General features: G+C 55.5%; 1 protein-coding gene and 1 long non-coding RNA gene across 2 annotated transcripts; both read left to right on the top strand.

Moving 5' to 3' along the window:
* The first annotated feature begins 974 nt into the window (after positions 1-974).
* On the top strand, positions 975-27,952 carry LOC116833443 (syntaxin-binding protein 3-like). Its single transcript, XM_075066031.1, has 7 exons — positions 975-1,059; positions 17,459-17,508; positions 19,041-19,118; positions 20,065-20,143; positions 20,809-20,912; positions 27,147-27,259; positions 27,595-27,952. Exons 2-7 carry the CDS (start codon positions 17,485-17,487, stop codon positions 27,707-27,709), a joined length of 513 nt encoding a protein of 170 aa, XP_074922132.1. The 5' UTR covers positions 975-1,059; positions 17,459-17,484; the 3' UTR covers positions 27,710-27,952.
* LOC116833444 (uncharacterized) lies at positions 2,567-4,084 on the top strand. The gene is made up of 2 exons (XR_012655897.1): positions 2,567-3,728; positions 3,964-4,084. It is a non-coding gene; the product is annotated as an uncharacterized LOC116833444 (long non-coding RNA).
* Positions 27,953-27,954: the final 2 nt, after the last annotated feature.

Raw genomic sequence — 27,954 nt, 5'->3', positions numbered from 1 at the left:
CTTCAATCATTTAAAAGTGCGACCCTTCCCACCCCTCTCTCATTCACTAAATGCAAATAGCCTTCAGAGCAGAATAAGCACGTGCTCCAACACGGAACCCCCTCCCCTCCGGCTGCTCCTCCTCAAGCAAACATTCCAAAGGATCCCCTGCCTCTGCTGGAGCAAACAGGAGCTGTGTTTGTTTTAGATAAGCAGCTCTGGAGCCCCGAGTTCACAGCAACAAAGAGATAACAAAACGAGTTATCTTAAAAGCATATGGAAGAGTTATGAGGTAGTTACAGTGTAGTAAGATTAATCACTGTTTACACTGGCACCCCAGCGCTGCAGCGCTATAGTCGTTATTCCCCAGGCCGAGGTGGAGTACAGCCAGACGCTGTATCTATGGGTTTGGGACGGGCAGCCGCCAGGCTAAAGGATCCCCCCAGCCAGGGGAGGATCTACAAACCTCAGAACCCCACTGATTCGGGGCAAACTAATAAAGAACAGAGACAGGAGTGCAGTCAGAGGGTCATAAGAAGGAGCCTGACGGGACACGCAGCGAACCCCGGACAGCGCCCATGGCTCCTGAAGGCGTCAAGGGAGCCAGTGATGCCGCCCAGAGGAACTCGCCGGATACGTGAAGATAAGGACGGAAACAAGCCCACAGTCACAGGAGTCTCCATTGGCCAACCTCTCTCCCTGGTTGCGTGGATGGCCATTTTAGCCAGGGAGGAGAGTTGACCAGGAGGTCCATAACTTTGTGGGGCCAGGATAGGAGTGCATAGAGAAGGAGGTGAGGGGAAAAGTGCAACAGAAACGCACAGGATATGGTGGAGCCGGTATAGGGTGCAACTGGCGCACTCTTAAGTATCTGTAGAGATAGATCTAGATCTAAAGTCCCAAATCCAAAGAAGCTCCAGACCCTTAAGGTATCTACAGGGGGGCTGTGAGTGGGCATCAGGTTCTGAGTGTTGGATCTTGCTCTTTCAGGGGCGGTGACCTTCGAGGAGGCGCTGTGTATTTCACCAGGGAAGAGTGGGCTCTGCTGGACCCTACAGGGGTGTCATGCAGGAGAAGTAGGTAGCTATATATGAGGGGTGGTATGCCGTGCCCCAATTCCCCAGCACGGTGCTAGGGGGCCTGCGCTGGAGGAGTGGGGTGAGGGCTCAGTAGGGGTGCTGTGCTGCAGGAGGGTGGGGGGAGCCTGTTGGGGCTGCATCTGCATCCAGGGCACTAGAAGGGCCTGCTCTCTGCCTTGGGCCAAAGCCTTTCCCCACGCTGCAGGGCTGCGCTGAGGGTGCCTGGCAGCCTCGGCAGGTGGGAGTGGCGCTCAGGCAGTGGCTGGGGGGTGCAGGGCTTGGGAAAGCGGAGGGTCGATCAATACTGCTCTGTGCTCAGGGTGAGCGGGGGGCCTGAACAAAGCCCCATTGAGGGAGCAAGGAGCTGTCTCGGCCTCCTGCAGCCACACGCCTTAGGGGGCCAGGAGGAGAGATCAAAGGGGGCTGGGCACCTGGCACTTAGTTCACTGGGGGCCCATGTTAGAGTCCCCAGCATCACCCCCACGAGCCGCACCAGAGCTCAGCAGAGCTAGAGCAGGAGGCTGGGAGCCAGGACAACACAGAGGGTGGGAGAGATGTGAGCTCAGACCGTGGGAAGCTTGGGGGGTACCCCTGCCACTCTGCAGGAGGGACACATTCTTTTGGCTTAATCATTAGCAACAGGCAGTGGCACTTCCATGCCCTGGTCCCAGCAGGGCTGGGGGTTCCTTGGGCAGCAGGAACCAGGGGCCTTATATGGATCTTGATTTAGTGCCCTGGCTCAGTCTAGAAGCCTCCCTTGGACCCAACACTGGGGCTTCCCCCAGCTCTGCCAGTGCCCCTCAATCCTGATCCGCAGCCCCTGCTGTCCCTGTGCAGTGCCCCAGTCCCTACTCCCTGAGGGAGCCCAGGACTGGGCACTGGCAGACTTGTGGGGTAGGGGCAGCCCAGGACTGGGCTAGCAGGGTTCTTCTGAGCATAAATAACTCTTGGCACCCTCATCCCTAACACCCTTCTCCCTCAAATGCCCCAGTCATCCCCACCCCCAAGTCCCCATCTCTGTGCCCCCTGCCACATCCCCACCCCTCCCCCTCATCTCCCCAACTTTCCTGACAGGAACAGCCCCTCTGGTAAAGGGGGAGTCCAGGCCTCCCCAGGGTCCGTTCCCACAGGGACTGGCCGAGTCTCCCCACCCAAAATGGCCTGATGAGTGTGTCTGATCAGCAGGCGCCTGCTGGGTTCAAAGGCTTTTCCCACAGTCTGGCCCGGAGCTCAGCTCCAGGGTCAGAGTGGCCCGGCTCAGGGACGGGGCGAGAGCTCTCCCAGCCCAGGGCCCCCATCTCATACTGCCCCCAACCCAGGGTCCTACTCCACACTTCTCCCAGCCCCCCAACTCAAGGCCCCTTTCCTGCACTGCCCCAGTCCCCACCCCCACCCCAGGGTCCCTGCCCCACACTGCTTTCAGCCCCACACTGCCTCCAGCTCCCCTCCTCCCCCTGCCAGCACAGGGCCCCGGGTCTGCATTGTTCCCAGCCCCTCCCGCCCCTCTGCACTGCCCCCAGCACAGGGCTCCTACCTCCCAATCGAGGTGACTCCCACTAGGGCTGGTGCAAGGATGTTTTGCGCCCTAGGCAAAACTTCCACCTTGAGCCACCCCTCCATTCCCCAACACCCTCCAAAACCTAGTAAATTTAACATTATAAACAGCCTGTCAGAACGGGTAACGGCTGCGAGGAGAAAAATGACGTCATACCCACTTTGTACCATAATGAAGCAGTACGTTTCAGCCCAGCCCCATCGCAGAGCTGGCCTAGGCTGTAGTTCAGGGGTTGGCAACCTTTCAGGAGTGCTGTGCCGAGTCTCCATTTATTCACTCTAATTTAAGGTTTCGCGTGCCAGTCATACATGTTAACGTTTGTAGAAGGTCTCTTTTTATAAGTCTATAATATAGAACTAAACTATTGTTGTAGGTAGAGTAAATAAGGTTTTTTAAATGTTTAAAAAGCTTCATTTAAAATTGAATGAAAATGCAGAGCCCCTCCGGACTGGTGGCCAGGACCCGGGCAGCGTGAGTGCCACTGAAAAATCACTGCCTACCCCTGCTCTAGCTGTAATGTAGGAGAGAACAAGTTAAAGCCTGACACTCGATCAGCATGGCCTCTGCTGCCCTGTGCATGCTGGTCGCTGAGGTGGTAGTTGTTATGTGTTAGTTAGGGTGACCAGACGTGACAGTCCCAATTTTAGGGGACTTGTTCCCCCGTCCCGACCTTACATTGGTCTGAGCGCACTTTGTCCCGATATTGGGGGGATCATGGCAAGCCGGCGCTGCCGGCGCCACTCACCGCTTCCTCTTGGGCCCTGGGGCAGTGCAGCTGAGCTCTTGGCACGCTGCAGAGTTCAGCCCTGCCCCGGGCACACAGAGGCAGCCAGGCGTTCTCCACTGCTTGCTGCAGCGGGGCTTGTAGACCGGAGAGCCCTGCCCCAGCCTGCCGGCCGGCTGGACCCTACAGACAGAGCGCAGCCCTGACCGCAACCCCAGGCATACAGAGGCGGCAAGGAGGGCTCCGCTCCACGGCGTGCTGCAGTGAGGGCGGGCTTGTAGATGCCGGCAGCAGGCACCGGGCAGGGAGCCCCCCTGCGTGAGTGACGCGACCCTAGGAGCCAGAGGGAGGGACCTGCCTGCTGGATGCTTCCTGGATGCTGCTCCAACAGGTAAGCCCAGCTGGGACTCACTTGGCCCCCTGGTAGGTCCCTCTGGGCCAAGCAGGTATGAAACCTTACCTGGCGGCCAAAGGGGGGACCTGCAGAGAAGGGAGTGGGGTGGGCTCGGGGAGGCGAGGCCAGCACCAAGCCACTTGCCTTCTCCTTGCCTGCACTGCAACAGATTTGGGTTTATCTTTATATTAAGGGGCGAATTCACATGCAAAGTTCTCATTGAATTCAATAGGTGCTCCATGCATATAATGACGCCTGGAGATGGCCCATAATTTACACACTGACAGAAGCAGACCTGGGGCTTTATTACACTGCTGAAGAATAAAGTTTATCTAATATTTGTGCATATCTCAGACACTTGAATGTGTGCCCACGTCTGTTGCAATAGATGACAATCTAGATAGGTTGTAATCTCTGCTCCTTTGTTTTCTTTTAGTTTGTCAGCTATAACACTTTATTGTGCTCACACATGGAAAAAATATTGTAAATTTGATTTACAGCCTTATTAATGCTCCCTGCTGGACTTTGGTAAACTGTCATTGGTATTTTTATGACCTTCATTACTGTGGTATCTGTGCACCTCACAATCATAGAGTCATAGAACTGGAACTGGAAGGGATCTCCAGAGGTCATATAGTCCAGTCGCCTGAACTCAAGGCAGGACTAAGTATTATCTAGACCATCCCTGACAGGTGTTTGTCCAACCTGCTCTTAAAAATCCCCAATGATGGAGATTCCACAACAGCCGTAGGCAATTTATTGCAGTGCTTAACCACTCTGACAGGAAGTTTTTCCTAATGTCCAACCTAAACCGCCCTGGCTGCAATTTAAGCCGCTTGCTTCTTGTCCTCTCCTCAGAGGTTCAAAAGAACAATTCTTCTCCCTCCTCCTTGCAACAATGTTTTATGTACTTGGAAACTGTTATCATGTCCCCTCTCAGTCTTCTCTTCTCCAGGCTAAACAAACCCATTTTTTTTCCATCTTCCCTCATAGGTCATGTTTTCTAGAGCTTGAATCATTTTTTTGCTCTTCTCTGGACTTTCTCCACAATCTTTAACAGATTTATCCTCACAAGTCCCCTCAGAGGTAGAGATGTGCTAATATCCCTATTTTATAGATAGCCTCTCTGTGCATCAGTTCCCTAAGGCCCAGATCCTCAAAGGTATTTAGGCACTTACCTCCCATTAAAATCAATGGTACTTAGGTGCTTATTTACCTTTGAGGATCTGAGCCTTAAGTGGCTTACCCAAGGTCTGTGATGGAGCAGGGAAGCTGGGTCTCCCAAGTCCTATGCTAGCACCTTAACCACTGCACCCTCGTTTCTCTTTTATGTTTCATCCTAATCTGTGACTCTCCGTACTTTCATTGGCTGTCATTGATGTAATATTCTTCTAAAGAAGATTGTAGTAGCGCAGTGCACTGAAGTAACTGCCACCTCTTTTTTTAACACACACTCTGTGCTAATGATTTCTACAGGCGCCATGTCACTCTTCTCATCAAATGAAATGTTGCTCAGATTGATGAAAGGGCAACAGATATGTTAATTTACGATACTTGGCTATGAAGGGCTAGATTGTGTCTTTTGTACCTCAGTCCTGAGTAGATACATAGAGCTGAAACACCCCTATGGGAGCTCAGCAAGGGATTTCACCATGGGGAGAGACAATCCATCCATGAACTTCCAGATAAGCCTGCTACCCCTAGTCCTGTGCTTAGCCTGCTCTAGTCATTCTTCTTCTCTTTCTTTGAGGAGATTTATCTTCCTGGGGTGTGCACAGAGAGATCAGTCTCTGTGGTCCCTCAAATGCAGTGACTATGGCTGGCCATTTGGCAGGGCTTCATTGGGGAAAGGTTTTGTGCCTCCACCAGCATCAGCACAAGGGCAAGTTGCCATCTGGTCTTAAGCAAAGCTGTTAATTGGACAAACTTGTGCTCATTTACTGGTAATAGTTGAAGGCCTGATCCTGCAAATGCACATGTGAGGAACTTTACTCCTGTGAGTAATCCCACTGAAAGTCAGTGGACCCACTCACGCATAGTACTAAGCACTCTGCCCCTAGGCTTTAGTCACTATAATGTCCTAAGCGGGCCATAAGCCTGAGCCTTCCAGAAAGTCACTCTAGGCCTTAGTGGCGAAAGGACTAGCTATTCTGTTTTTAGAACTAGAGGTCACCAAATTAACAGGCAGCAGGTTTAAAACAAACAAAAGGAAGTTCTTCACGCAGTCAATCTGTGGAACTCTTAGCCATGGGATGTTGTGAAGGTGAAGACTAAAGAAAGGAAAGAATAGAATAAGGACAGTGCACTTCAAAAAAAGCAGACGTCAACAAACTCAGAATGTGTAGGGAAGAAATGGGGTGGGAGGAAATCTTAAGAGAAGTAGGAGTTCAGGAGAGCTGAGAGTTTCTCAAGGAGACAGTATTAAAGGCACAATGGCAAACTATCCTGATGCACACAACGCACAGTCACTCTTTGCCAGAGGATGTTGTGAAGGCCAAGACTATAACAGGGTTCAGAAAAGAACTAGATAAATTCCTGGAGGATAGGTCCATCAATGGCTATTAGCCAGGATGGGGAGGGATGGTGTCCCTACCCTCTGTTTGCCAGAAGCTGGGAATGGGCAACAGGGGATGGTTCACTTGATGATTACCTGTTCTGTTCATTCCCTCTGAAGCACCTGGCATTGGCCACTGCTGGAAGAAAGGATACTGGGCCAGATGGCCCTTTGGTCTGACCCAGTGTGGTCATTCTTACGTTCTTTTCTCTGGCATAGCTCTGGCCTACATTTAAAATTTAGTTCAACTTAGATCTCTTAGAGGTGTGAATTTTTCACACCACATAGCACTGTAATTAAGCCAACCTAGACCCTGGTGTAGACACGGCTAGGTCGACAGAAGAATTCTTCCAGTAACCTAGCTGCCACCACACTGGGAGGAGGTTTACTAGAGTGATGGAAAGCCCCCTTCCATTGATGTAGAAAGTGTCTACACTATGGTGCTGCAGCAGGACTCACAGCTGTTGGTGGCTGAAGCTGGGGCTGAAGGCAGGACTGGGGGCCTCCCCTCTGTGACTGTGGCTGGAGACACAGCTAGAACCGGGACCCTTCACTCCCCTGCCCTACAATTGCATGTGACTTTGCAACCAGAATCCTGCGCCTCTATCCTGCAGCTTCAGCTGGGGGCTGGAGCTGGAGCCCTGTGCCCCTGGCCCTGTGGCTTCTACTGGGGGCTGGAGCTGGGGCCATGAGTCCTTGCCCTGTGGCTTGTGGTGCGGGCTGCAGCAGGGGCTGAACAACCCCTCTTACAGCTTCCTAGGGCTCCCTCTCATGGCTCTGTGCCCCCATGTCTGTCATGTCCTCTCCCTCCCGCCCACCCCCCCCCACGCTCGCCCAGTGTGTCCTGATATTTCACTCTTGCGATCTGGTCACCCTAGTGTTAGTCCTTGTCTTCTGGCAACTGTGATCCACTGATCCACTGTGAGGGCTGCGTTACTTCAGAAGCCCAAGCCACGGCTGAATCTCCAGCTCAGGCTGCAGTGGACGGGGCCTGTGGCTAAATCCAGATCACAGACCTGGGGTTTAAAAGACCCTTTGAAAGTGGATTCAGTTCTGATGTTCCATGGTTGCTTCCAGAACTGGGACAGAGCAAAAGTGGCCCACAGCTCAGGATGGCCGGTGGTGCTAATAACCCTTAGCTCTTCTCTTAGCTTCTCCTCAGTAAATTGCACAATTAGGAGGGCCTGACACTTGACTTTTGAATACTTGGGGTGGGCCATACTGTCCTGGTTCAAGAGGAGTCTCTGAACAGGAATAGCAGGGGGCTGCAGGTCAGGAGTGAGGGGCATCTGCAGAGCCATGAGGAGGGGAACCCAGGACTGGAATAGCTGCAGGTCAGGAGTGAGGAGCACTGGCAGAGCTGGTGGGGGACAGACCAGGGCTGGCATAGCAGGGGGCTGCGGAGAGGAGTGACGGGCACTGACGGAGCTGGGAGTGGGTGAGAGCCCAGGGCTGGGGTAGCAGGGGGCTGCGGAGAGGAGTGACGGGCACTGACGGAGCTGGGAGTGGGTGAGAGCCCAGGGCTGGGGTAGCAGGGAGGCTTGTCTGCACATTCCACCCCAGGGCAGCTGTGCCACGGTACCGCTGTAGTGAAGACGCTTCTGTCTGCATGGTTAAGCCACATCCGTGAGAAGCGGTAGCTATACTCCCATCGACATAGCACTGTCTACACCAGGGGCTAGGTCGCTCTAACTGCATCACTCAGGGGGCAGGATGTGTGGATTTTTCACACTCCTGAGGGACGTAGTTATCCCAGTATAAGGCTGTAGTGTAGACCTGCCCTAATGAACCTGTCCTGCACAAGTGGAAGGCTGTGATCTGTACAGCCAGCCCCGCCTGTGGAGCGGTCCCACTGAGGAGCAAGGAGGTGGATTTTACCCCTGTATATGACGACAGAGCCCGAGACTGGCACGCTGCATCCAGGTCTGGGGTGCACATTTTAAAAAGACTGTGGGCAGCTTGGAGACGGTGCAGGGAGGAGCCACAGAACTGATCCAAGAACTGGAGCAAAGGCCAGCCGGGGAGACGCCTAGAGCTCAGCCTCCTTAGCGCCTTGGGAAGGAGAAGGGACTTAATTTCATCTCGGGGGGTTTCAGAGCCAGCCTTTATGGAAGAGGCTTTAGCCAAAGGCAGGTAATTGGCTAAGTGCAGGGAGACCTGGGGAAGTTCTCTGGCCTGTCAAACAGGACGTGGACCTGGATGATTTGATGGTTCCGTCTGGCCTTATACTCACTCTCTCCTGTCTCTTCCTTTCGCTGCCAGTTGTTGCATTTTTAACATCCCAAATCCAGATTAGCTGCGGGCAGGGAAGGAAGAAGGCAGATTATCTGGTTCCATTCCCAGCAATTGAGTTAATTCGGTTTCAGGTCCGGATTTGGAAGGACTCATTCAAGGGCACTGGCTAAAGAGGCTTTTCCTAAGTGGCACATGGCTTGTCACATGGAGAGCTTTTGGTTTGGCTGTGGGGAAAGTTTAATGGCTTGTCAGAGTTTGAGGGCAGTGTGGTCTAAGAGTCAGGACTCCTGGGTTCTCTCTTGCCTCTGGCAGGGGAGTGAGGTCTAGTGGTTAGAGCTGGGAATGAAAACTGGGGGAGGGAAGCATTCTCTAGTGCAGCGATTCTCAAACTGGGGCAGGCCTCTCAAGGGAGGCATGAGGACGTGTCATGGGAGGTGTGAGCTGTGTGCTTTTTAAGAGCACTGGCTGTCTGCCCCCAGTGGCAGGGGCTCATGCAGCAGGGCTGTGTACTCCTGGGAGGCAGGAATAAAGGGGACAGCTAGAGCCCCACCACTAGACTCGTGCTCTCCATCTCCCTGTCTTAATCCGTCTGGGGAGGCGGTGGGGCTCCAGCTGTCAGCCCCAGTGTGGCAGCAGAAGTGCAGAAGTAAGGGTGACATTGGGGTGCTAAGTCTGCTGTGAAAAGTGATATTGATGAATATCATTTTTTCACATCGCTTTTCTTATTTCTGTGCAGTCGCTGCTCTATGCTCTGCCTCAGAGCGGGGCTGGGTGGGTGGTATATGTACTTGAGGGGTACCAGGAGATCCCTAGGAAATAATGTACAGTGCCAAGCACAGTGTGTCCCTGGGCCATGACTCGGGGTCCTAGATAGGATTATAAGCCTGGATAAGGGAGCTGCTGAAGGGTCTAACTAGTAGTCTGGGATCTTTTCTGTACAGGGCTAAATGGCTACAAAGATAAAATAGCAGCAGGAAAGTTAAGAGCAACAAGCAGGAGGGGAGCGGTGAGATGCAGGGGGCCGATCCAGGCGGCAGCAGCTGCAGGGAAGGAGGCTCTTGTCTTGTGCCCGCTGGGAAGGGAGTAGAGAGACACGAGGGTGTCTTTGACCCAGCCTCTGAACTCCCAGGGGGCCCCAGCAGGGCCTGGAGAGGCTGCTCGCTGTGAGCTGGAGCAGAGGAGACCAGCACTTTTGTGGAGTCTCAGGCCTTGGGGTTGCTGTAGCTGTGTTGGAGACAGAGCAACTCAGATAGCACCGCCCCTTGTTGATCATGTGATGAGAAGGCCCCGCCCCATGCCCTGGCAAGGAGATGGATGGGAACAGGTTTTTGTTAGCAGGTGGCTAGCGAAACTGACACAGGCTGGGAGCGGCCCCAGATTCTCCTGTGACAGCCCCGTCTGTGTGTCTGGCATCCCTCATGTTGTCCTCCAGCAGGCCAAGGCAGGGAGTTACGGCTCCTGATTCTGCAGCCAGGTCTGCGTTTCTTGCTTCACCTGATTCAGGTGTGGAGGGACTCACAACCCCAAATAAAGGATGGAACCAGTTGGTGAATGCAGTTCAGTCTGCCTGCGGTCTGGTCAATGCGATGGCCCCAGCTTCTTTGGACAAGAGTCTAATTTGGCTTTGACATTAGAATTTGGAGAGGGGGTTTCACCAGAGAGAACGGCTTTTAGGGGCTGCAGGTAACACCACTATCAGCCGGTGTGTGATCACTGCTCACTATGAGCCATGCCCTACAGGGCCAGCCAGAATCCGGTGCTTCATAGGGGCAAAACAAACAGATGGTTTATGGTAGCACCCAGGAGCCCCAGTCATGGACCAAGGCCCCATTTTCAAGGCGTTGTACATTATTCATTAGGTGTATTACGGTAGTGCCCAGGAGCACCAGTCATGGACCAGGACCCCATTGTGCTGGGTGCTGTACATTATTTATTAGGTGTATTACGGTAGCAGCCAGTAGTGCCAGTCATGGGTCAGGGTACCATTGTGCTGGGCATAACAAAAAGATGGTACTTGGCCCGGAGAGCTGACGATCTTATTGCTTAGCTTGGCTGTGTAAGGGGCCCAGGAGACAGGCCCGGCTGTTCCCTGAGCGGGGCATGCCTTGGAGGGGTTCTGTGTGCAGGACTCAGGATTCAAAGTCTCTGTCGTATTGTCGTCCCCCACACACAGTAGGGGCCCTGTGATGGAGTAGGGGCTGTCTGTGTGGGGAACAGGGAAAGCAGGGGATGTCTTTAGGTGACGGACAGGTGCTGAGGCTGTAACCTGAACCCGGCAGGGGGGAGGGGGGAGCTCCTGGGCGGAGGAGAAGGAAACAAAGGATTCGGCCGGCGGGAGAACAGGCAGGACAGTTTGGGTTTGGGGCTGTGGGGCGGAATTCAGGGTATCCTAGCTGGGATCCAAGCACCCTGAACCCCCAGAAGGACTCAGTGGAGGGGTAACGCGTGCTGCCCGGCGTAGGAGGGGAGGACATAGATAACCTTCCTGACGCTTTGGAGAAGCCTGCGAGCTGCAAGGGTTGGCCCTGCAGACAGGATCACAGTTCTCACCCCTACTGGACTCCACGGCCGTGGAGGTGTACAGCCGACTGAAGGGGCGGAGCGGGGGACTACGAACTGTTCAAACAGGCCCTGCTCCGCGAGTTTGGGCCGACTCCTGAGATGTACCGGAAAGGTTCGGAGTCAGCGTAAAACCCGTGAAATCATACCTACAACTGGTCAACGGGCGCAGGGGTATGCCCGCAAGTGGACAGCTGGGGCCCAAACTAAAGAGGACTTGCTGGACCTATTCATATGGAGCACCTTATGAGCAGTGCCCGTCTGACCTGAGGCTGTGGTTGAGGGACAGAAGCCGGAGAACCCGCAGCACCAGGCCAACTTGCCGACCAATTGTGACAGCCGAGCCAGGGGATGGCAAGGGAGGGTCTCGTAGGAGCAGGCCTGCAAGAGAAGATCAATAGCCTGGTAATTAAGCCAACCTAGACCCCTGGTGTAGACACGCTTAGGTCCGACAGAAGAATTCTTCCAGTACGCTAGCTGCCACACACTGGGGAGGTTTACTAGAGTGATGGAAAAGCCCCTTTCCATTGATGTAGAAAGTGTCTACACTATGGGTGCTGCAGCAGATCACAAGCTGTTGTGGCTTGAAGCTGGGCTGAAGGCAGGACTGGGGCCTCCCCTGTGAACTGTGGCTGGAGACACAGAAGACCGGGACGCCTTCACCCCTGCCCTACAATGACATGTGACTTATGCAACCAGAATCCTCGCCTCTATCCTGGCAGCTCAGCTGGGGGCTGGAGCTTGAGCCCCTGTGCCCCTGGCCTGGCTTCTACTGGGGTCTGAGCTGGGCCATGAGTCCATCTGCCCTGTGCTTTGTGTGCGGTGCTGCAGAGGGGCTGAACAACGCCCGTCTTACAGCTTCCTAAGGGCTCCCTCTCATGGCTACTGTGCCCCCATGTCTGTCATGGTCTCATCCCCTCACCGCCCACCCACCCCCACGCTCGCACAGTGTGTCCTGATATTATCACTTATCATGCATCTGGTCCACGCCTAGTGTAGTACCTTGTATTCTGGCAACTGTGATCACTGATCCACTGGGGGGCTGCGTTACTTCAAAGCCCCAAGCCACGGCTGAAATCTCCAGCTCAGGCTGCAGTGGACGGGGCCTGATGCTAAATCCAGATCACAAGACCTGGGGTTTAAAAGACCCTTTGAAAGTAGGATTAAAGTTTTCTGATGTTCCTTGTTGCTCCCAGAACTGGACAGAGCAAAGGTGGCCACGCTCAGGATGGCCGTGGTGCTAATAACCCTTAGCTCTTATCTTTTTTTAAAAAAGCTTCTCCTCAAGTAAATGCACAATTAGGAGGGCTGAACAACGTGAACTTTTGAAATACTTGGGGTGGCCCCAAAAATTAAACCTGTTCCCCCCCTTGGGTTCAAAGAGGAGTCTCTGAACAGGAATAGCAGGGGGCTGCAGGTCAGGAGTGAGGGGATCTGCAAGAGCCATGAGGAGGGGAACCCAGGACTGAATAGCTGCAGAGTCAGGAGTGAGGACACTGCAGAGCTGGTGGGAGGACAGACCAGGGCGGCATAGCAGGGGCTGCGGAGAGAGTGACAGGGCACCTGACGGAGCTGAGTGGGTGAGAGCCCAGGGCTGGGTTAGCAGGGAGGCTTGTCTGCACATTCCAGCCCAGGGCAGCGTGCCACGGTACCGCTGTATGAAGACGCTATACTGTTCTGCATGTTAGCACATCCAGTGAGAAGCGGTAGCTTACTTCCCATCGACATAGCACTGTCTACACCAGGGCTTAGTAGCTCTAACTGCTGCATCACTCAGGGGCGAGGGATGTGTGGATTTTTCACAACTCCATGAGGGACGAGTTATCCCAGATATAAGCTGTAAGTGTAGACCTGCCCATAATGAACCTGTCCTGCACAAGTGAAAGGCTGTGATCTGTACAGGCCAGCCCCGCCTGTGAGGAGCGGTCCCACCATGAGGAGCAAGGAGGTGGATTTACCGCTGTATATGAAACGACAGAGCCGAGACTGGCACGCGCATCCAGGTCTGGGGTGCACATTTTAAAAAGACTGTGGGCAGCTTGGAGACGGTGCAGGGAGGAGCCACAGAACTGATCCATAGACTGGAGCAAAGGGCCAGCCGGGAGACGCCTAGAGGTCTCAGCCTCCTTAGCGCCTTGGAAGGAGAAGGGACCTTAATTTCAATCTCGGGGGGTTTCAGAGCCAGACGTATGGAAGAGGCTTTAGCCAAAGGCAGGTAATTGGCTAAGTGCAGGGAGACCTGGGGAGTTCTCCTGGCCTGGTAAACAGGAACGGGAACCTGGATGATTTGATGGTTTCCGTCTGGCTTATACTCACTCTCTCCTGTCCTCTTCCTTTCGCTGCCAGTTGTTGCATTTTTTAACATCCCACCAATCCAGATTAGCTGAGGGCAGGGAAGGAAGAAGGCGGATTATCCTGGGTTCCATTTCCCAGCAATTGAGTTAATTCGGTTTCCAGGTCCGGAATTTGGAAGGACTCATCAAGGGCACTAGGCTAAAGAGGCTTTTCCTAGTGGCACATGGCTTGTCACATGAAGCTTTTGGTTTGGCTGTGGGGAAAGATTTAAATGGTTTGTAGAGTTTGAGGGCAGTGTAGGTCTAAGCAGTCCAGGACTACCTGGGTTCTCCCTTGCTCTGCAGGGAGTGAGGTCTAGTGGTTTAGAGCTGGAATGAAAACTGGGGGAGGGAAGCATTCTCTAGTGCAGTCGATTTCTCAACTGGGGAAGGCCTCTCAAGGGGAGGCATGAGGACGTGTCATGGGAGGTGTGAGCTGTGTGCTTTTAGAGCACTGGCTGTCTGCCCACGCAGTGCAGGGGCTCAATGCAGCAGGCTGGTGTACTCCTGGGAGGCAGGAATAAAGGGGACAGCTAGACCCACACATAGACTCGTGCTCTCCATCTCCCTGTCCTGAATCCGTCTGGGAGGACGTGGGGCTCCAGCTGTCAGCCCCAGAGGTGGCAGCAGAAGTGCAGAAATAAGGGTGACTTGGGGTGCTAAGTCTGCTGTGAAAAGTGACATTGATGAATATCATTTTTTTCACATCGCTTTTCTTATTTCCTGTTGCAGCTACGCTGCTCTAAGTGCTATGCCCTCAGAGCGGGGCTGGGTGGGTGGTATAACTGTACTTGAGGGGTACCAGGAGATCCCTAGGAACTAATGTACAGTGCCAACACAGTGTGTCCCCTAGGCCATGACTCGGGTCCTAGATAGGATTATAAGCCTGGATAAGGGATGCTGCTGAAAGGTCTAATAGTAGTCCTGGACTTTTCTGTACAGGGCTAAATGGCTACAAAGATAAAAAGCGCAGGAAGTTAAGAGCAACAAGCAGGAGGGAGCGGTGAGATGCAGAGGGGGCTGATCCAGGTGGCAGCAGCTGCAGGGAAGGAGGCTTTCTTGTCTTTGCCCGCTGGAAGGAGTAGAGAAGACACGAGGGTGTCTTGACGCCAGCCTCTGAACTCCCAGGGGGCCCCAGCCAAGGGCCGGAGAGGCTGCTCGCATGTGAGCTGGAGCAGAGGAAGACCAGCACTTTTGTGGAGTCAGGCTTGGGATTGCTGTTAAGCTGTGTTGGAAGAGAGCAACTCAGATAGCACCGCCCTTGTTATCATGAGTGATGAGAAGGCCCGCCCCAGGCCCTGAGCAAGGAGATGGATGGGAACAGGTTTTTGTAGCAGGTGGCTAGCGAAACTGACACAGGCTGGGAGCGGGCACCCAGATCTCCTGGACAGCCCGTCTGTGTGTCTGGCATCCCTCATGTTGTCCTCCAGCAGGCCAAGGCAGGGATTACGGCTCTGATTCTGCAGCCAGGTCTGCGTTCTTGCTTCATCACACTGATTCAGGTGTGGAGGGACTAACAACCCCCAATAAAGGATGGGATAACACAGTGGTGAATGCAGTCAAGTTCTGCCTGCGTCTGGTAATGCGATGGCCCCAGCTTTTGACAAGAGTCTAATTTGGCTTGAACATTAGAATTTGGAAGAGGGGGTTTCACCAGAGAGAAGGCTTTTAAGGGGCTCAGGTAACACCACTATCAGCCGGTGTGGTGATCACTGCTCACATAGCCATGCCCCTACAGGGCAAGCCAGAATCCGGTCTTCAGATAGGGCAAAACAAACAGATGGTTTATGGAGCACCCAGGAGCCCCAGTCATGGACCAAGGCCCCATTTACAAGGCGTTGTAAACATTATTCATATAGGTGTATTAAACGGTAGTGCCCAGAGCACCAAGTCATGGACCAAGGAACCCCATTGTCTGGGTGCTGTAACATTATTTATTAGGTGTATTACGGTAAGAGCCAGTAGTGCCAGTCATTGGTCCAGGGTAACATTGTCTGGGCATAACAAAAAAGATGGTAACTGGCCCGAGAGCTGACGAGCGTATTGCGTTAGTCTTGGCTGTGTAAGGGGCCCAGGAGACAAGGCCGGCTGTTCCTGAGCGGGAGGCAATGCCTTGGAGGGGTTCTGTTGGCAGGACTCAGGATTGCAAAGTTCTGTCGATTGCTCGTCCCCCACACACAGTAGGGCCCTGGATGAGTAGGGGCTGTCTGTGTGGGGACAAGGGAAAGCGGGATTCTTTAGTGACGGCAGGTTGCTGAGGCTGTAACCTGACCGGCAGGGAGGGGGAGCACCTGGGCGGAGAGAGAGGGGAACAAAGGATTCGCCCGTGGGGAGGAAAGGCAGAGACACGTTTGGGTTTGGGGCCTGTGGGGCGGAAATTCAGGGTATCCTAGCTGGGATCCAAGCACCCTGAATCCCGCAGAAGGAACGGATGGAGGGTCCTGACTGTGCCTGCAAGCTCTGCTGTAACCTGTGTTCCTGTTGTCCAATAAACCTTCTGTTTTACTGGCTGGATAAAAGTCACTGTGGGTCCAGGAAGAGGGGTGCAGGGCTGGAACCCCCACACTCCGTGACAACTGGTGGCAGTGGTGGGAGATACTGCACCCCGTGGACGGCGCTTCCTGCAGTAAAAGTGACTGGGGAGCAGTAAAACGAAGGGGTGATTAGCCCCTGGGAGTGCGTGCCAGTGAGAAGGACTTTGCAGTAACAGGGTCCCCTGGGCATTGCAGCGAGCGGTCCCAGGGGCGGAGGAGTCTGCAGCTCGACCCTGGCAGAGAGGTGGTGACCTCAAGAAGGGCTGGTGCACTAGGGGTCCCCCGGAAACCGTGGGGAGCGGCGAGCACCCCGACCTGTGAGTGGCCAGCAGGAAGATGTACGCCAAACGGCGCAAGTGTGACCTGCTGGAGCTGTGCAAGCAGAGGGGGCTGCGCACAGGGAGGCTGACCAAGGACCAGCTGATTGCCCAGCTAGAGGAGGGAGACCGGAGCCCTGTCTCTGAGGGAAGCAGCCTGGCAGATGCAGCGCAGTCACCATGTCTGTCCCCCCGGGGAGTGGTCAGCCGGCAGATGAGGGCTTCCCGAGACACCCCCCTTCCTAGCCTAGGGGAGTCCTGACTGTGCCTGAAGCTTTCTGCTGTAACCTGTGTTCCTGTTGTCCAATAAACCTTCTGTTTTACCTGGCTGGATAAAAGTCACTGTGGTCCAGGAAGAGGGGTGCAGGCTGAACCCCCCACTCCGTGACAACTGGGCAGTGGGGGGATACTGCACCCGTGGACGGCGCTTCCTGCAGTAAAGTGACTGGGGCAGTAAAACAAGGGGTGATTAGCCCTGGGATGCGTGCCCAGTGAAAGGACTTTGCAGTAACAGGGTCTGGCATGCACGAGCGGCCCAGGGCGGAGGAGTCGCTACTCGCCCGGCAGAGAGGTGGTGACCTCAAGAAGGGCGTGACTGGGTCCCCGGAAACCGTGGGACGGCGAGCACCCCGACCTGTAGAGTGCCAGCAGGAAGATGTAACGCAAAACGGCGCAATGTGACCTGCTGGAGCTGTGCAAGCAGAGGGGCTGCGCACAGGGAGGCTGACAAGACCAGCTATTGCACGCTAGAGGAGGGAGACCGGAGCCCTGTCTCTGGGAAGCAGCCTGGCAGATGCAGCGCAGTCACCATGTCTGTCCCCGGGAGTGTCAGCCGGCAGATGAGGCTCCCAGACCCCCCTTCCTAGGCCAGGGGAAGGGCAGGGAGGAGCCCAGCGAATACCGAGGCACGTGACCCCCCCGGCAGCAGGGATCTCGGCAGCGAAGCTCACCCCCAGCAGGGGATCCTCCCGCGACGCTCGACAGCTGTGGAGCAGCTGTGGCTGGAAGCGGAAAGAAGTGGAGACGGAGGAGCTCGAGTAAAGAGGCAAGAGCTGGAGAGAAGGCGAACCAGCGTAATGCATGAACGGAAGAAAGGAGAAATGCCTCAACGCAGAGAGAGAGTCATCATGGGACCTCCCAGCAGGGGCCTATGGAGAACCCCCCCACCACTAATCCCCGTCTCTTTCCCTCGCAGAGATCCTCATCGTTGTCTTTCGCAGCATGAAGAAGGAAAGAGAATGGAAGGTAAGCCGGCCAGGCCTGCTGCCCTGGCGTCCCCCTGGGGATATGCTGTATCCGTATATTGTGCTCCTCCCTCTCCAGCCTCTTGGGATTCATTAGGAACCTGAGGTTTTCCAGGCTGGATCAGATCCCTGCTCTGTGTAGCCCATTATCCATCCCCAGCTAGGTTTGGGTATGTCTGCCTTCCCGCTGCGCTGGATCAGATCCAGCTTGTCCAGCCAGCCCCATATCCCCCCCCCACACACACACACTGGATCAGACCACTGGGCCCAGCGAGCCAGCCTGGGTGGGAGGAGGAACAGGAGAGCGCCAAGCATAGGGGCAGTATGCACCATTGTGTAGGCAGGTTATTGAGCCCTCGGCAGGGACTGGGCTGGGGTGTGTGGAGCAGTGGGCTAGGCCGGTGCGGCAGAGGGAGCACAGGGGACTAGCTTTCCCAGTGGCCGGATCTGGTGCAGCAGGATGCTGGGCTGCACAGAGCAATGGGTTCATTCGGCACGGCAGGAAGGTGGTGGAGATGTTGGGCCGATGGCCTACAGGACTTTCCTAGGGGAACACAGAGACTCCCCTTGTTCCATTTCTCCGTGTCCTGCTCCTGGTTCTGTCCGAGGGCTGGGGAGCGGGTATGTGGTGGATCAGAGCAGGGCACTGGGAGCTAGGACTCCTGGGTTCCCTCCCTGCCTCTTGCACTCACCCTGTCACCTGGGTGAAGAGGCTGATCTCCTCCAGTCTAGGAGGATGGAACCATTCCGAATGGCCGGGTGTCCCAGGTTTGTCTCCATCTCCTACATTTCGTACCAGCCACTCTGCTCGGAGCCGCTCTCCTTGTCACTCCTCATGCAGTCCTTAGCACGGTCAGCTCAGCCAAGTGCAGGCTTGGTAATGGCCCTGCCGCTCTGCTGTGGAAGGGCTGGGCCGGGAGCCGTCGGCTCTGCCGTTAGCAGTCACTCTGCTCCCTTGGCTGTGCTGTGGATGATGATGGTGGGCGGCTGGGCTCAGGGGAGTGACTAACTTCCCTCTCGCTACCCCAGGTGCTGACCATGGACCACCCAAGCACGTGCATCCTCTCGTCATGCTGCAAGACGTCTGACATCATGGGCGAAGGCATCACGCGAGTGGCCTCTCCCTCCCATCTGCTCCCCCCGCCAGGGCTCCCCTCTCCCTTGGACACACCTCACAGTTGGGGAGTTGACTTGTCTACATTCACGTTTGCATCTAGTTTCCCCCCTTTGCAGCCCCTTAGATGCCCTTCTTGCTATTGGTACCTTCCCAGCCAGTTCTAGTTCCCTTAGCCTGGTGCTTTCAGCCTCTTGAACCTCTTCATCGCTTTTCTCAGACTCCCGTTAACTCCTCGCTGCTTCTCCCCCTCTCTGCGGGCAGGGTCCTGGCTGGGGAGGGGGAATGCTGGCTCCCTGCTCCAAGGTGGAGGAGCCCTGGCGTTGAGGGGCACAGAGCTGAGCCAGGACTCTAGCGGGTGCCCCCACCACAGTACAGAGGGACACACTGACCCACACCCAGTGTCTGCTCTCTCCTAGTTGTGGAAGATATTGATAAGTGCCGGGAGCCAATCCCCCAGCCTGGAGGCCATCTACCTGCCCAGCCTTGTGGAGAAGGTAGGAGCTCGGGCCTGGGGCAGATGGATGGGGAGCAGGGGAGACCTCGGGGTAGCTCCTCATGCTGCCTGGAGGTGGCGCTGTCCGGGGAGATGCGCAGCATGACGTCAGGATGGGAATGGGGCCAGTAGGGGCTCCCCAAGAGGCTGCTTCCCCGGAGCTGGGCTTCGTGTTCTTTGCCACGTGAAGCACAGACTGTCCCCCAGACCTCTCCGCAGTGCAGTTCCATGGGGGTTGGATGGGAAGGTGCAGCAGGTGGAGAGAGGCGACCTCAGCTGAGACTGAAAGCAAAGGAGATTTGCTGAGGCAGGGGCTGTGGGGGAAGAGGCTCCTGCGTCTGCAGCAGGGAGGTGAGTGGAGGGAGACCAGGGGCCGGGGGTGCTGGCAGAGCAGGGTGAAGCCCAGAACCCGCAGGGGCTACGTGTGGAGGGAGCACTGTAGAAGAGGACCATGATCTGGGGCTTGGGACAGGGCAGCCAGGTTCTCACCTGTCACAGTGGCCCGTTGCAGAGTCCAATCAGCTTCCGAACACCCTGCCTGGCTAGCTGGTGTGGCGAAGCTGCAGGTGCCTAGTGTGGCACCGGGGAAGAGAGCGGGCCCTGATGGTGGCTGCCTGGGATTGCTGCTCGGCCGGCTGTTCCCTGGGCACTGCTCAGAGCCCACTTAGTTCAGCAGCAAGGCCATTCCTGGTCCCGTCTGTGGCCGGGCATGGACACTTGTGTGCCAGCGAGAGACGTGGCTGGGCCCTGAGACTGTCCCAGGCACATGGGAACATGCCCTGCTCCAGGTGGGGAGGGAGCCCAGAGACAGGGGGGTGAAAACCAGCCCACCTCCTGATGACATCAGGCTGGGCCCTGAGTCCCCAGGGGCTTGGCATGGGCTGGTCCCTTCGGGCAGCAGGGAGGGGGCTCGGCTGGTGCTGACAACTCCCCTCCCCCCTTTGCAGTCGGTGCAGGCTCTGATCAGTGACTTCCAGGGCACCCCCACCTTCAACTACAAGGCAGCTCACGTCTTCTTCATCAGCTGTGAGTATCAGGGGGCAGCGGATCCCCCAGCTGGGAGCCTGGCCAGCGACACACTGGGGGTGGGGGGGTCTCTGTCTGCCAGCAGGCCAGTGCCCCAGCAGACCAGATCAAATGACCCCACCTATCCCTTCTCCCCCATGGGCCTGCCTCCAGCCAACACGGCTCACAGCGTGCGCCCAGAAAAGCAGCCTCTGGCTACCATTCCCAGCATGCATTGCTCCATCAGTCCCAACTGGGGTGGGGGGATGAGACACCACCAGAATACCCAGTGTGTCAAGGTCACGTCTGCTTCTCCCCATTACAGCGGCAGTGGGATCCCAAGTCCCCGTTCCTCCTCGTGCATCATTTGGAGTTGTACAGTCCGGTCACTTCCCCCTGTGGAGGGACTGAGGGCAGGGTGTGAGACAGGGGCTACATAGGAGAGATTGTGGCCTCCCCTCGCTGCTGATGCTGCAGAAGGCGAGAACCCAGCATGACTCTGGTTTAGTGAGGTTGGACTCATCGTTGACTCCTGTGTGCCCCCGCTGGCTTGCCCAGTTTCCCCATAGGTGTGCAGCGCTACGGCCCTGCTGTGCCCGTCCTGGCCTTGTCTGTGGGGGCTGGTGCTGTGCTGGGGCTCCTGAGCCCTGTACCTGTCACCCCCACCCACTGCCTTTGCCTTGCAGCCTGTCCTGAGCCTCTGTTCAAGGGACTGAGGAAGTCACGGATCACCAAGGCCATCAAAACACTCAAAGAGATCAACCTGGCCTTCCTGCCCTACGAGAGCCAAGTGAGGGGTGGCTGGGCTTTGGAGGAGCCGGGCTGCGGGGTGGACGGTGACGTACGACACCCCCTCCTTGTGTCGTCAGTGGATTTCCCCCCTCACGCCCCTGAGGGGAGGGCTATGTTGTCAGTCTCAAATCCATTGATGGGGAAACTGAGGTACAGAGCAACATGAGCCTGGTCTACACACAAAAGCTTTGTTGGTATAGGTTTGTTATGGGGACATGAGACAAAAATCCCCCCTGTAACTGATGCAGCTGTGGTGGCAGAGCCCCTGGGTAGATGCCATTATGCTGGCAAAGCAGTCCTTTCGCCACTGTAGCTTATTTCATCTGGGGTACCAGTGCCAGCTGTGCCAGGAGAAGCTCTGGCTGGTATAAGCTGAGTGTCCGTCAGGAGGCTTTGCTGGCTCACCCATCCCATTGCGCCAGCAAACCCTTCATGGGCCGTGTAGATGAGCGGACTCACCCTTGCGGCGCCTCCTGCTGCTTGTCCTCAGGAATTCAGTCCGCTACAGGCCGATAACATTTTATTATAGTATCCAAGTACTTTTGCCCCAATGGCTCGTTCTGTTTGGCTAGTGAAATAGCGCAGCAGCAGGCGCGCGTTGATGCCGATTTGCCCATGGCTACACTGGGGCTTTCACCAGCTAGAAGCATGGCCAAGCTCCTCCCCCAACATTGACTTCTCCAGGGCAGAGCACACGCCCTGAGGGCACCTGGGAGTCTGCAGCTCAGCAAGGACCTGAAGCGGGGAGTCTTCATGCAGGCTGGTGCATGAATCTCTGGCGCCGGTCCCTCTACCGCAACAGGAGTGGCTCTGGCAAAGGCTCTCCCTCACTAGGGGCTCGCTATGGCTCCGCCAGGCTGGCCTGGTCCACAGCGCAATCGTGGGGGCATGGTATGGGCACAGCTGGCCTGGCTGCAGCAGTTGGCACCAGGGTCTGATCTCTGCTCCCCTCGCCCCCAGGTGTACTCCCTGGACAGGCCACAGACCTTCAAAATGGTTCAGCCCCTACAGCTCTTTGGAAAAGAACAAGCAACTGGAGATGATGGCAGAGCAGATTGCCACATTGTGTGAAACCCTGGAGGAGTATCCAGCCATCGCTACCGGAAGTGGTGTGCCGGGGGGGGGTACCCGGCCATCCACTACAGGAAGTGAGTGTGCCTGGGGGAGGAGTGTGACGAAGTGGGAATGTTCTTAATGTTTTCTTTGAATACTGCGTGGGTGCTGTGATGCAGCAGGAGAGGGGGTATTGACCTGGGAAGGTTGCAGGGGAGTTTGCTGGACTGTCTGCATTGGGGATGGGAGACTTTCCTTGAGGCCAGATACCTGAACATAAATATATCAGAGGGATTAATATTAGGGAGAGAGTGGAATTATTTAGCTTAATACCAATGTGGACACAAGAACAAATGGGTATAAACTGACACTAGGAAGCTTAGACTTGAAATTAGATGAAGGTTTCTAACCATTAGAGGAGTGAAGTTCTGGAACAGCCTTCCAGGGGGAGTAGTGGAGGCAAAAGACATATCTGGCTTTAAGACTAGGCTTGATAAGTTTATGGAGGGATGGTATGATGGGCTAGCCTAATTTTTGGCAATTAATTTGGCAAGTGATCTTTGATTATCAGCAGGTAAGTATGCCCAGTGGTCTGTGATGGGATGTTAGATTGGGATGAGATCTGAGTTACTACAGAGAATTCTTTCCTGGGTGCTGGCTGAGTCTTGCCCACATGCTCAGGGTTAACTGATCGCCTATTTGGAGTCGGGAAGGAATTTTCCTCCAGGGCAGATTGAAAGAGGCCTGGAGGTTTTTCGCCTTCCTCTGCAGCATGGGGCACGGGTCATTGCTGGAGGATTCTCTGCAGCTTGAGGTCTTCAAACCACTTTGAGGACTTCAATAACTCAGACATAGGTTAGGGTTTGTTATAGAAGTGGATGGGTGAGATTCTGTGGCTTGCATTGTGCAGGAGGTCAAACTAGATATCATATGGTCCTTCTGACCTTAAAGTCTATGAGAAACAGAAGGGGGGTGGAGCCAGGTGACACCTTTGCCTGGGAACTGGACAAGGCTGGGGAGGAGCAGGGGGGCTGGGTGAGACGGCTGGAGGGAGTTTCATTTGAGCTGGCTGGGAAAGTGGAGGGAGCCTCGCCAGGGCTCTGGCCTCTGGCGCCCCCAAGATGGACCTAACTAAAGGGGTCCTGTTGTCTGTATTGGCAAGACCTGTCTTGGACTGTGTTCCTGTCATCTAAATAACCTTCTTGTTTTACTGGCTGGCTGAGAGTCATGGTGAGTGCAGGAAGCCGGGGTGCAGGGCCTTGTCCCCCACACTGTGACAAGGGGTACCAGCATCTGCTTCAGGAAGTGAGTGTCCGGGGAAGGGGTACCAGCTATCCCCTATAGGAAGTGAGTGTGCCCAGAGGGAGAAGGGTACCTGGTCATCTCCTACAGGAAGTGCGTTTTGCCCCTGGGTGGAGCTGTTCTGACCCACAGGGTTGTCTTTGCTGCAGGGACATGAAGATAACTTCCACCTGGCACACGCTGTGCTGGCCAAACTCAAGGCATTCAAGGTATACAAGCCCACATAGGAGAGGTGAGCGAGCTCTGCCGGTCCACCCACCGGTCATAGTATAACAGATAGTTAAGGGTTAATGCCCCTTTTACTGAAGGTTAAGAAGTTCACCTAGCCGAGCTGACACCTGACCCAGAGGAACCATGGGGACAAGATGTTTCAAAAGGAAGGAGGGAAGTTTCTTTGTTTAGTCAGTTTCAGCCGGAGTGAAAAAGATCAAGGAACCAGCTTCTTATCAGAGTAGTAAGTTTTCGAAAAGAATATGTTTATTTTTTTTTTTGTAACTTGTCTTTGTGCAATAGAGGAATAATCAAATTTTGGTGTATTGTGTGTACTAGGTTTTGCCTAGGGAACATCCTGTGATTTAAATCTTTTGTCTGTGAGGTCGCTGTATGCAGTCTCCCAGAGGTTTTTTTTCTTTTACCTTCTTTTCTTTAATTAAAGCCTTCTTTTTAAGAACCTGATTGATTTTTTCCCTGTTTTTTAGATCCAAGGGAATTGGATCTGGACTCACCAGGGAATTGGGTGGAGGAGTCTCTCAAGGCTACCAAGGGAGGGAAGGTTTTGGGGGAAGAAAGAGTTTTCCAGATGACTCAGACCATCTGGATTGGTGGCATGCAAACCAGCTGTCTAAACTGGTATTAAGCATAGAGAAGATGTTCATGCAGGTCCCCCAATCTGTACCTAAAGTTCAGAAGTGGGGTGAACCTATCCCAGGGGGCGGAGCCGGGGAGCTGTGAGGTAGAAAGGAAGGAGGAGTGATTTTGAAACCGCTCGGAGATCCTGGCGGGGGAAGGGGTGGGTCTAGACCCCCTGGAGACCTGAGGGGTGGCAGAACAATACATTCCCTGTGTGGGGACTACGGGCACCAGCCCTTCTCTAACACTCGGCCGTGGGCAGATTCAAAGTGATCTCAAAGGCAGTGGTGCTTATCCGCCCTTACAGATGGGGAACCGAGGCAACCGCATTGGGGAAGTGTTTGCCCAGCACAGTCTCTCTGTTATAACAGGGCAGTTCGGTCACAGAACTAGGCCCTTCACACACAGAGCCCTTCAAACCTGGACACTCCTGTTCTGTTGGTGTCGATCCTACACCATCTCCATCTGGTATCCGGAACCTCACTAATGAATTCAGCTCCAGGGGAGGAAGCGTGGCTGTGTTACAGATGGGAAACTGAGGCATGCAGGGAGTCTGCCAGAGGCAGACTAGAACCCAGAATGTCCTAAGCCTTACCATAGCTCCTTGATCCCGTCCATTCCTCCCAGCAGCGGGGAGCTGCAAATCCACCCTGCCCTGGATTCTCGCACGGGATACCCAGTGGTTCCTGTCCCCCTAGGAGAAGCAAAGTGATGTAAAATCCAGGGCCTGCCCAGATCTCTCCGTCCTGTTGCTTCTGCTCTTGTTTCCAGCCTTTGCCAAGCTGCTGGGAGACTGTGCATCTGTGACCAATTGGGAATGTTTGTAATATCTTTTGTGAAGCCAATGCATGCCTCAGTTTCTCCTATATGTTGCATGGCTTCTCAGGCAGGGGGCTGGGGTGGAAGGACTCTCAAGGAAGGGAATTAAACCCAGATCAGCCTGGGGGCCAGAAAGACCGTGCCGACTCCAACGGCTCCTGGCTGGATGCTCCCAGCAGGGAATCGGAGCAGGGCCCCCAGCTTGAGAAAAACAGAGTTGGGAAGGTTTGAGCTACGGGATAAAGTGAGGGAACCTGGGAGCTCCCGCCTGAGAACTGACCAAGGTCAGACTGAGGCCTGGTCTACACAAAGCAATTGGGTCAGTGTAACTGCATCACTCGGGGGCATGAGAAAGGCGGTGTCACAAACGATGCAGCTGCAGTGGTTTACATGTAGACACAGTGGTGAGCTGGCGCTGGTTTGTGGGAACAGGTTCTAAAGGGGCTTCTAAATTTAATAACGGGTAAGTTTAAGTGACCCAGGAGCGTAGCTGGGCGAGAGCAGGGGAAGCGGCCACTCCCCGTCATCACATTATCCAAAAGTGGTGCCTTAGGCACTGACCCCATGAGTGCTCCAGCTCCCCACACCAGCCCCAGCTCACCTCCGCTCCGCCCCACTTCTCCCCCCTCTCTCCCCACTTCTCGTGAATCAGCTGTCCATGCGGGAAGCCTGGGAGGGCTGAGAAGCAAGCAACGACTTGGTGCTCAGGCCCAGGGAGGCGGAGATGCTGCGTAGGTGAGCTGGGGCAGGGGGGTCGTCCGCGCTGCAGCAGGTAACCCGGTGGGGGGCGCGCAGGGGAACCACTCCCTGCCCCAGCTCACCTCTGCACCGCCTTCGTCTCCCTGCGAGCTTGGCCTGACCCGCTGGTCCAGTCAAGCGGCATGGCTGTAGTGCTGCCAGCCACCTCCAGGCAGCGTGGTAAGGGGGCAGGGAGTGGAGGGAGGTTGGATAGAGGGCAGGGGAGTTTGGGGGGTGGTCGGGGGTGGATATGGATCGGGGCAGTCAGAGGACAGGGAACAGGGGGTTTGAATGAGGGCAAGGGTCCCTGGGGAGTAGTCAGGAAGTGGGGGGCAGTCAGGGGACCGAGAGGCGGGGTGGGTGGGGCAGGGGTCCCAGTGGAGGGTGTCAAGGAATGCGGAGGATGGATGAGGCAGGAGTCCCAGTGGGTGAGGGCAGGCCACGACCCCCTTGTGAGATGAGGAGGGAACCGATTGTTAAGATTTTGGCAGCTCATCAGTGTGTAGACAGGCCCTGAGTGAGAGACCCGGAGCCTGAAAACAGGTTTCGCTGCAGCTCGGCCGGGCTCTGGGCTGACCAGAAAGGCCTCTTGCTTTCACCTTCAGTGGGCTGGGCTGCCGGGGCTGGGGTCCAGGTGCCTAAGAAACCCGACTGTTCTGACAACACTGTGGGAGTGACCCTGTCACCCAGGCCGAGAGGCGTTGGGTCCTGCAGAGTCAACAGGTCTGTACCAGGGTCTGTCTCAGCTGGACTCGCGAGGCAGGGCTCCCGAGGTGAAGCCCAGCGGTTCAGTCTCAGGAGGTGGGGAGGCTGTGTGGCCTATCCTGCAGGAAGAGAGAGACCTGTTGGGGTCTGGCACAGCAAAGGGCTTCCTCCCAGACACTTCCCCAGCTGGGGTCCTGGGACCGACCCTGTGGACCTATGAGCGTCTTTCCCATCCACCAGTGGATAGAGCCCTGGACTGGGCCGGGAGACGAGGATTCTATTCCCAGCTGGGTGACCTTGGGCAAGTCACCTCGCCTATTTGTGCCCCCTCTGGGATCCCTGGCTGCCGTGACAGACGCGCTGTAACTCTGTAACACCCTGGGCCTAGACGCTCTACCACTGCTTTGGGGGGGCCTGAGCCACGCAAACCCCACTTATACCAGCAGCAGGCACACAGCTGCCCCAGTAGCAAAGGGACCTGGGAGTCAGGGCAGTGGGAGCTGCTGCCACTTGGAGCTCTGATGGTCCAGGGGGGCAGGCACCTCCCAGGGAATCCAGGACAGTGAGGGGACGGGGCTCTCTCCTAGGAGCTCCTGAAGCTGTTGGGGGCTGAAGACACACCCCTGAGACAGGGAAGTGTGGGGCCCAATCTGCCCTGTGTCCCTGGAGGCGAGGGGGGACATTAACTCTACTCTCCCCACCATGCCCCTGTCCTTCCCCTGAGTGGCAGCAGGAGTCACCCTGTCCCCTTCTCTCCCTGGTTCAGGGACCAACGGGGACTCAGAGGACAAGGAGGAGGAGGAGGAGGAATGGGTGGACGTGGCTACAGAGGAGGCTGCTCTCAACATCATCCAAAAGTAGCTCCAGGGCAGAGAAAAGGTACAAACCTTCCCTAACTGGGCCGGGACCGAGACTGTCTTCCCCTGCCCAGCACCTGACCCCCTGCAGAGGGTCTTGCCCTGATGATCCACCACTCCTAATGGGGACCTTTTGCCTACATGCTCTGGGACCCCCCAAGATGGGGGTGTTTGTCTCCTCCCCCCACAGGCACTGTCCTAGAGCCTGACTCTGCTTGTATAGGAGTCGTGGGTGATTTGGACAATGGGCAGGTCCCCACTATCCTCCAGGGAGACCTGAGCCCTGCAGTTGATGTGGATGGGGCAGGGAGGTCCCTGGCTAACAGGCTCTCTCTCCCCTAATTCCTCCTCTGGTAGGTGCAGGATGAGGCCCAGCAGCTCATGTGCCTTCACGCCATCCACCCCACGTCTCACTGCACAGCAGAAAATGCGGGACACACTGGAGCCGCACTGCTGCCCTTCTATGAAATGAACTGGTTGAGTCTGCTCCAGTTCTCTTGTCTGTAATCAGGAGGCTAAAATGAATGAGGGATGGTTTTATGATTACAACATGGCCAAGGCCGGCTCCAGCTTTTCTGCTACCCCAATCGCAAAAAAAGAAAAAGAAAAAAGAGCAGCAGCACTTCAGGAGTAACTTATTGCTAATATGGGGAAGTCTCTGGGAGAAGAGGCCGTTCTGGTCAGCTCACAGTCCGGCCGAGCTGCAGCGAAACCTGT

The sequence above is a fragment of the Chelonoidis abingdonii genome, chromosome 5 (assembly GCF_003597395.2).
Source record: "Chelonoidis abingdonii isolate Lonesome George chromosome 5, CheloAbing_2.0, whole genome shotgun sequence".
Classification (NCBI taxonomy): Eukaryota; Metazoa; Chordata; order Testudines; family Testudinidae; genus Chelonoidis; species Chelonoidis abingdonii.
The sequence above is the reverse complement of the archived record's forward strand: the minus strand, read 5'-3'. Positions and strand labels throughout refer to the sequence as shown.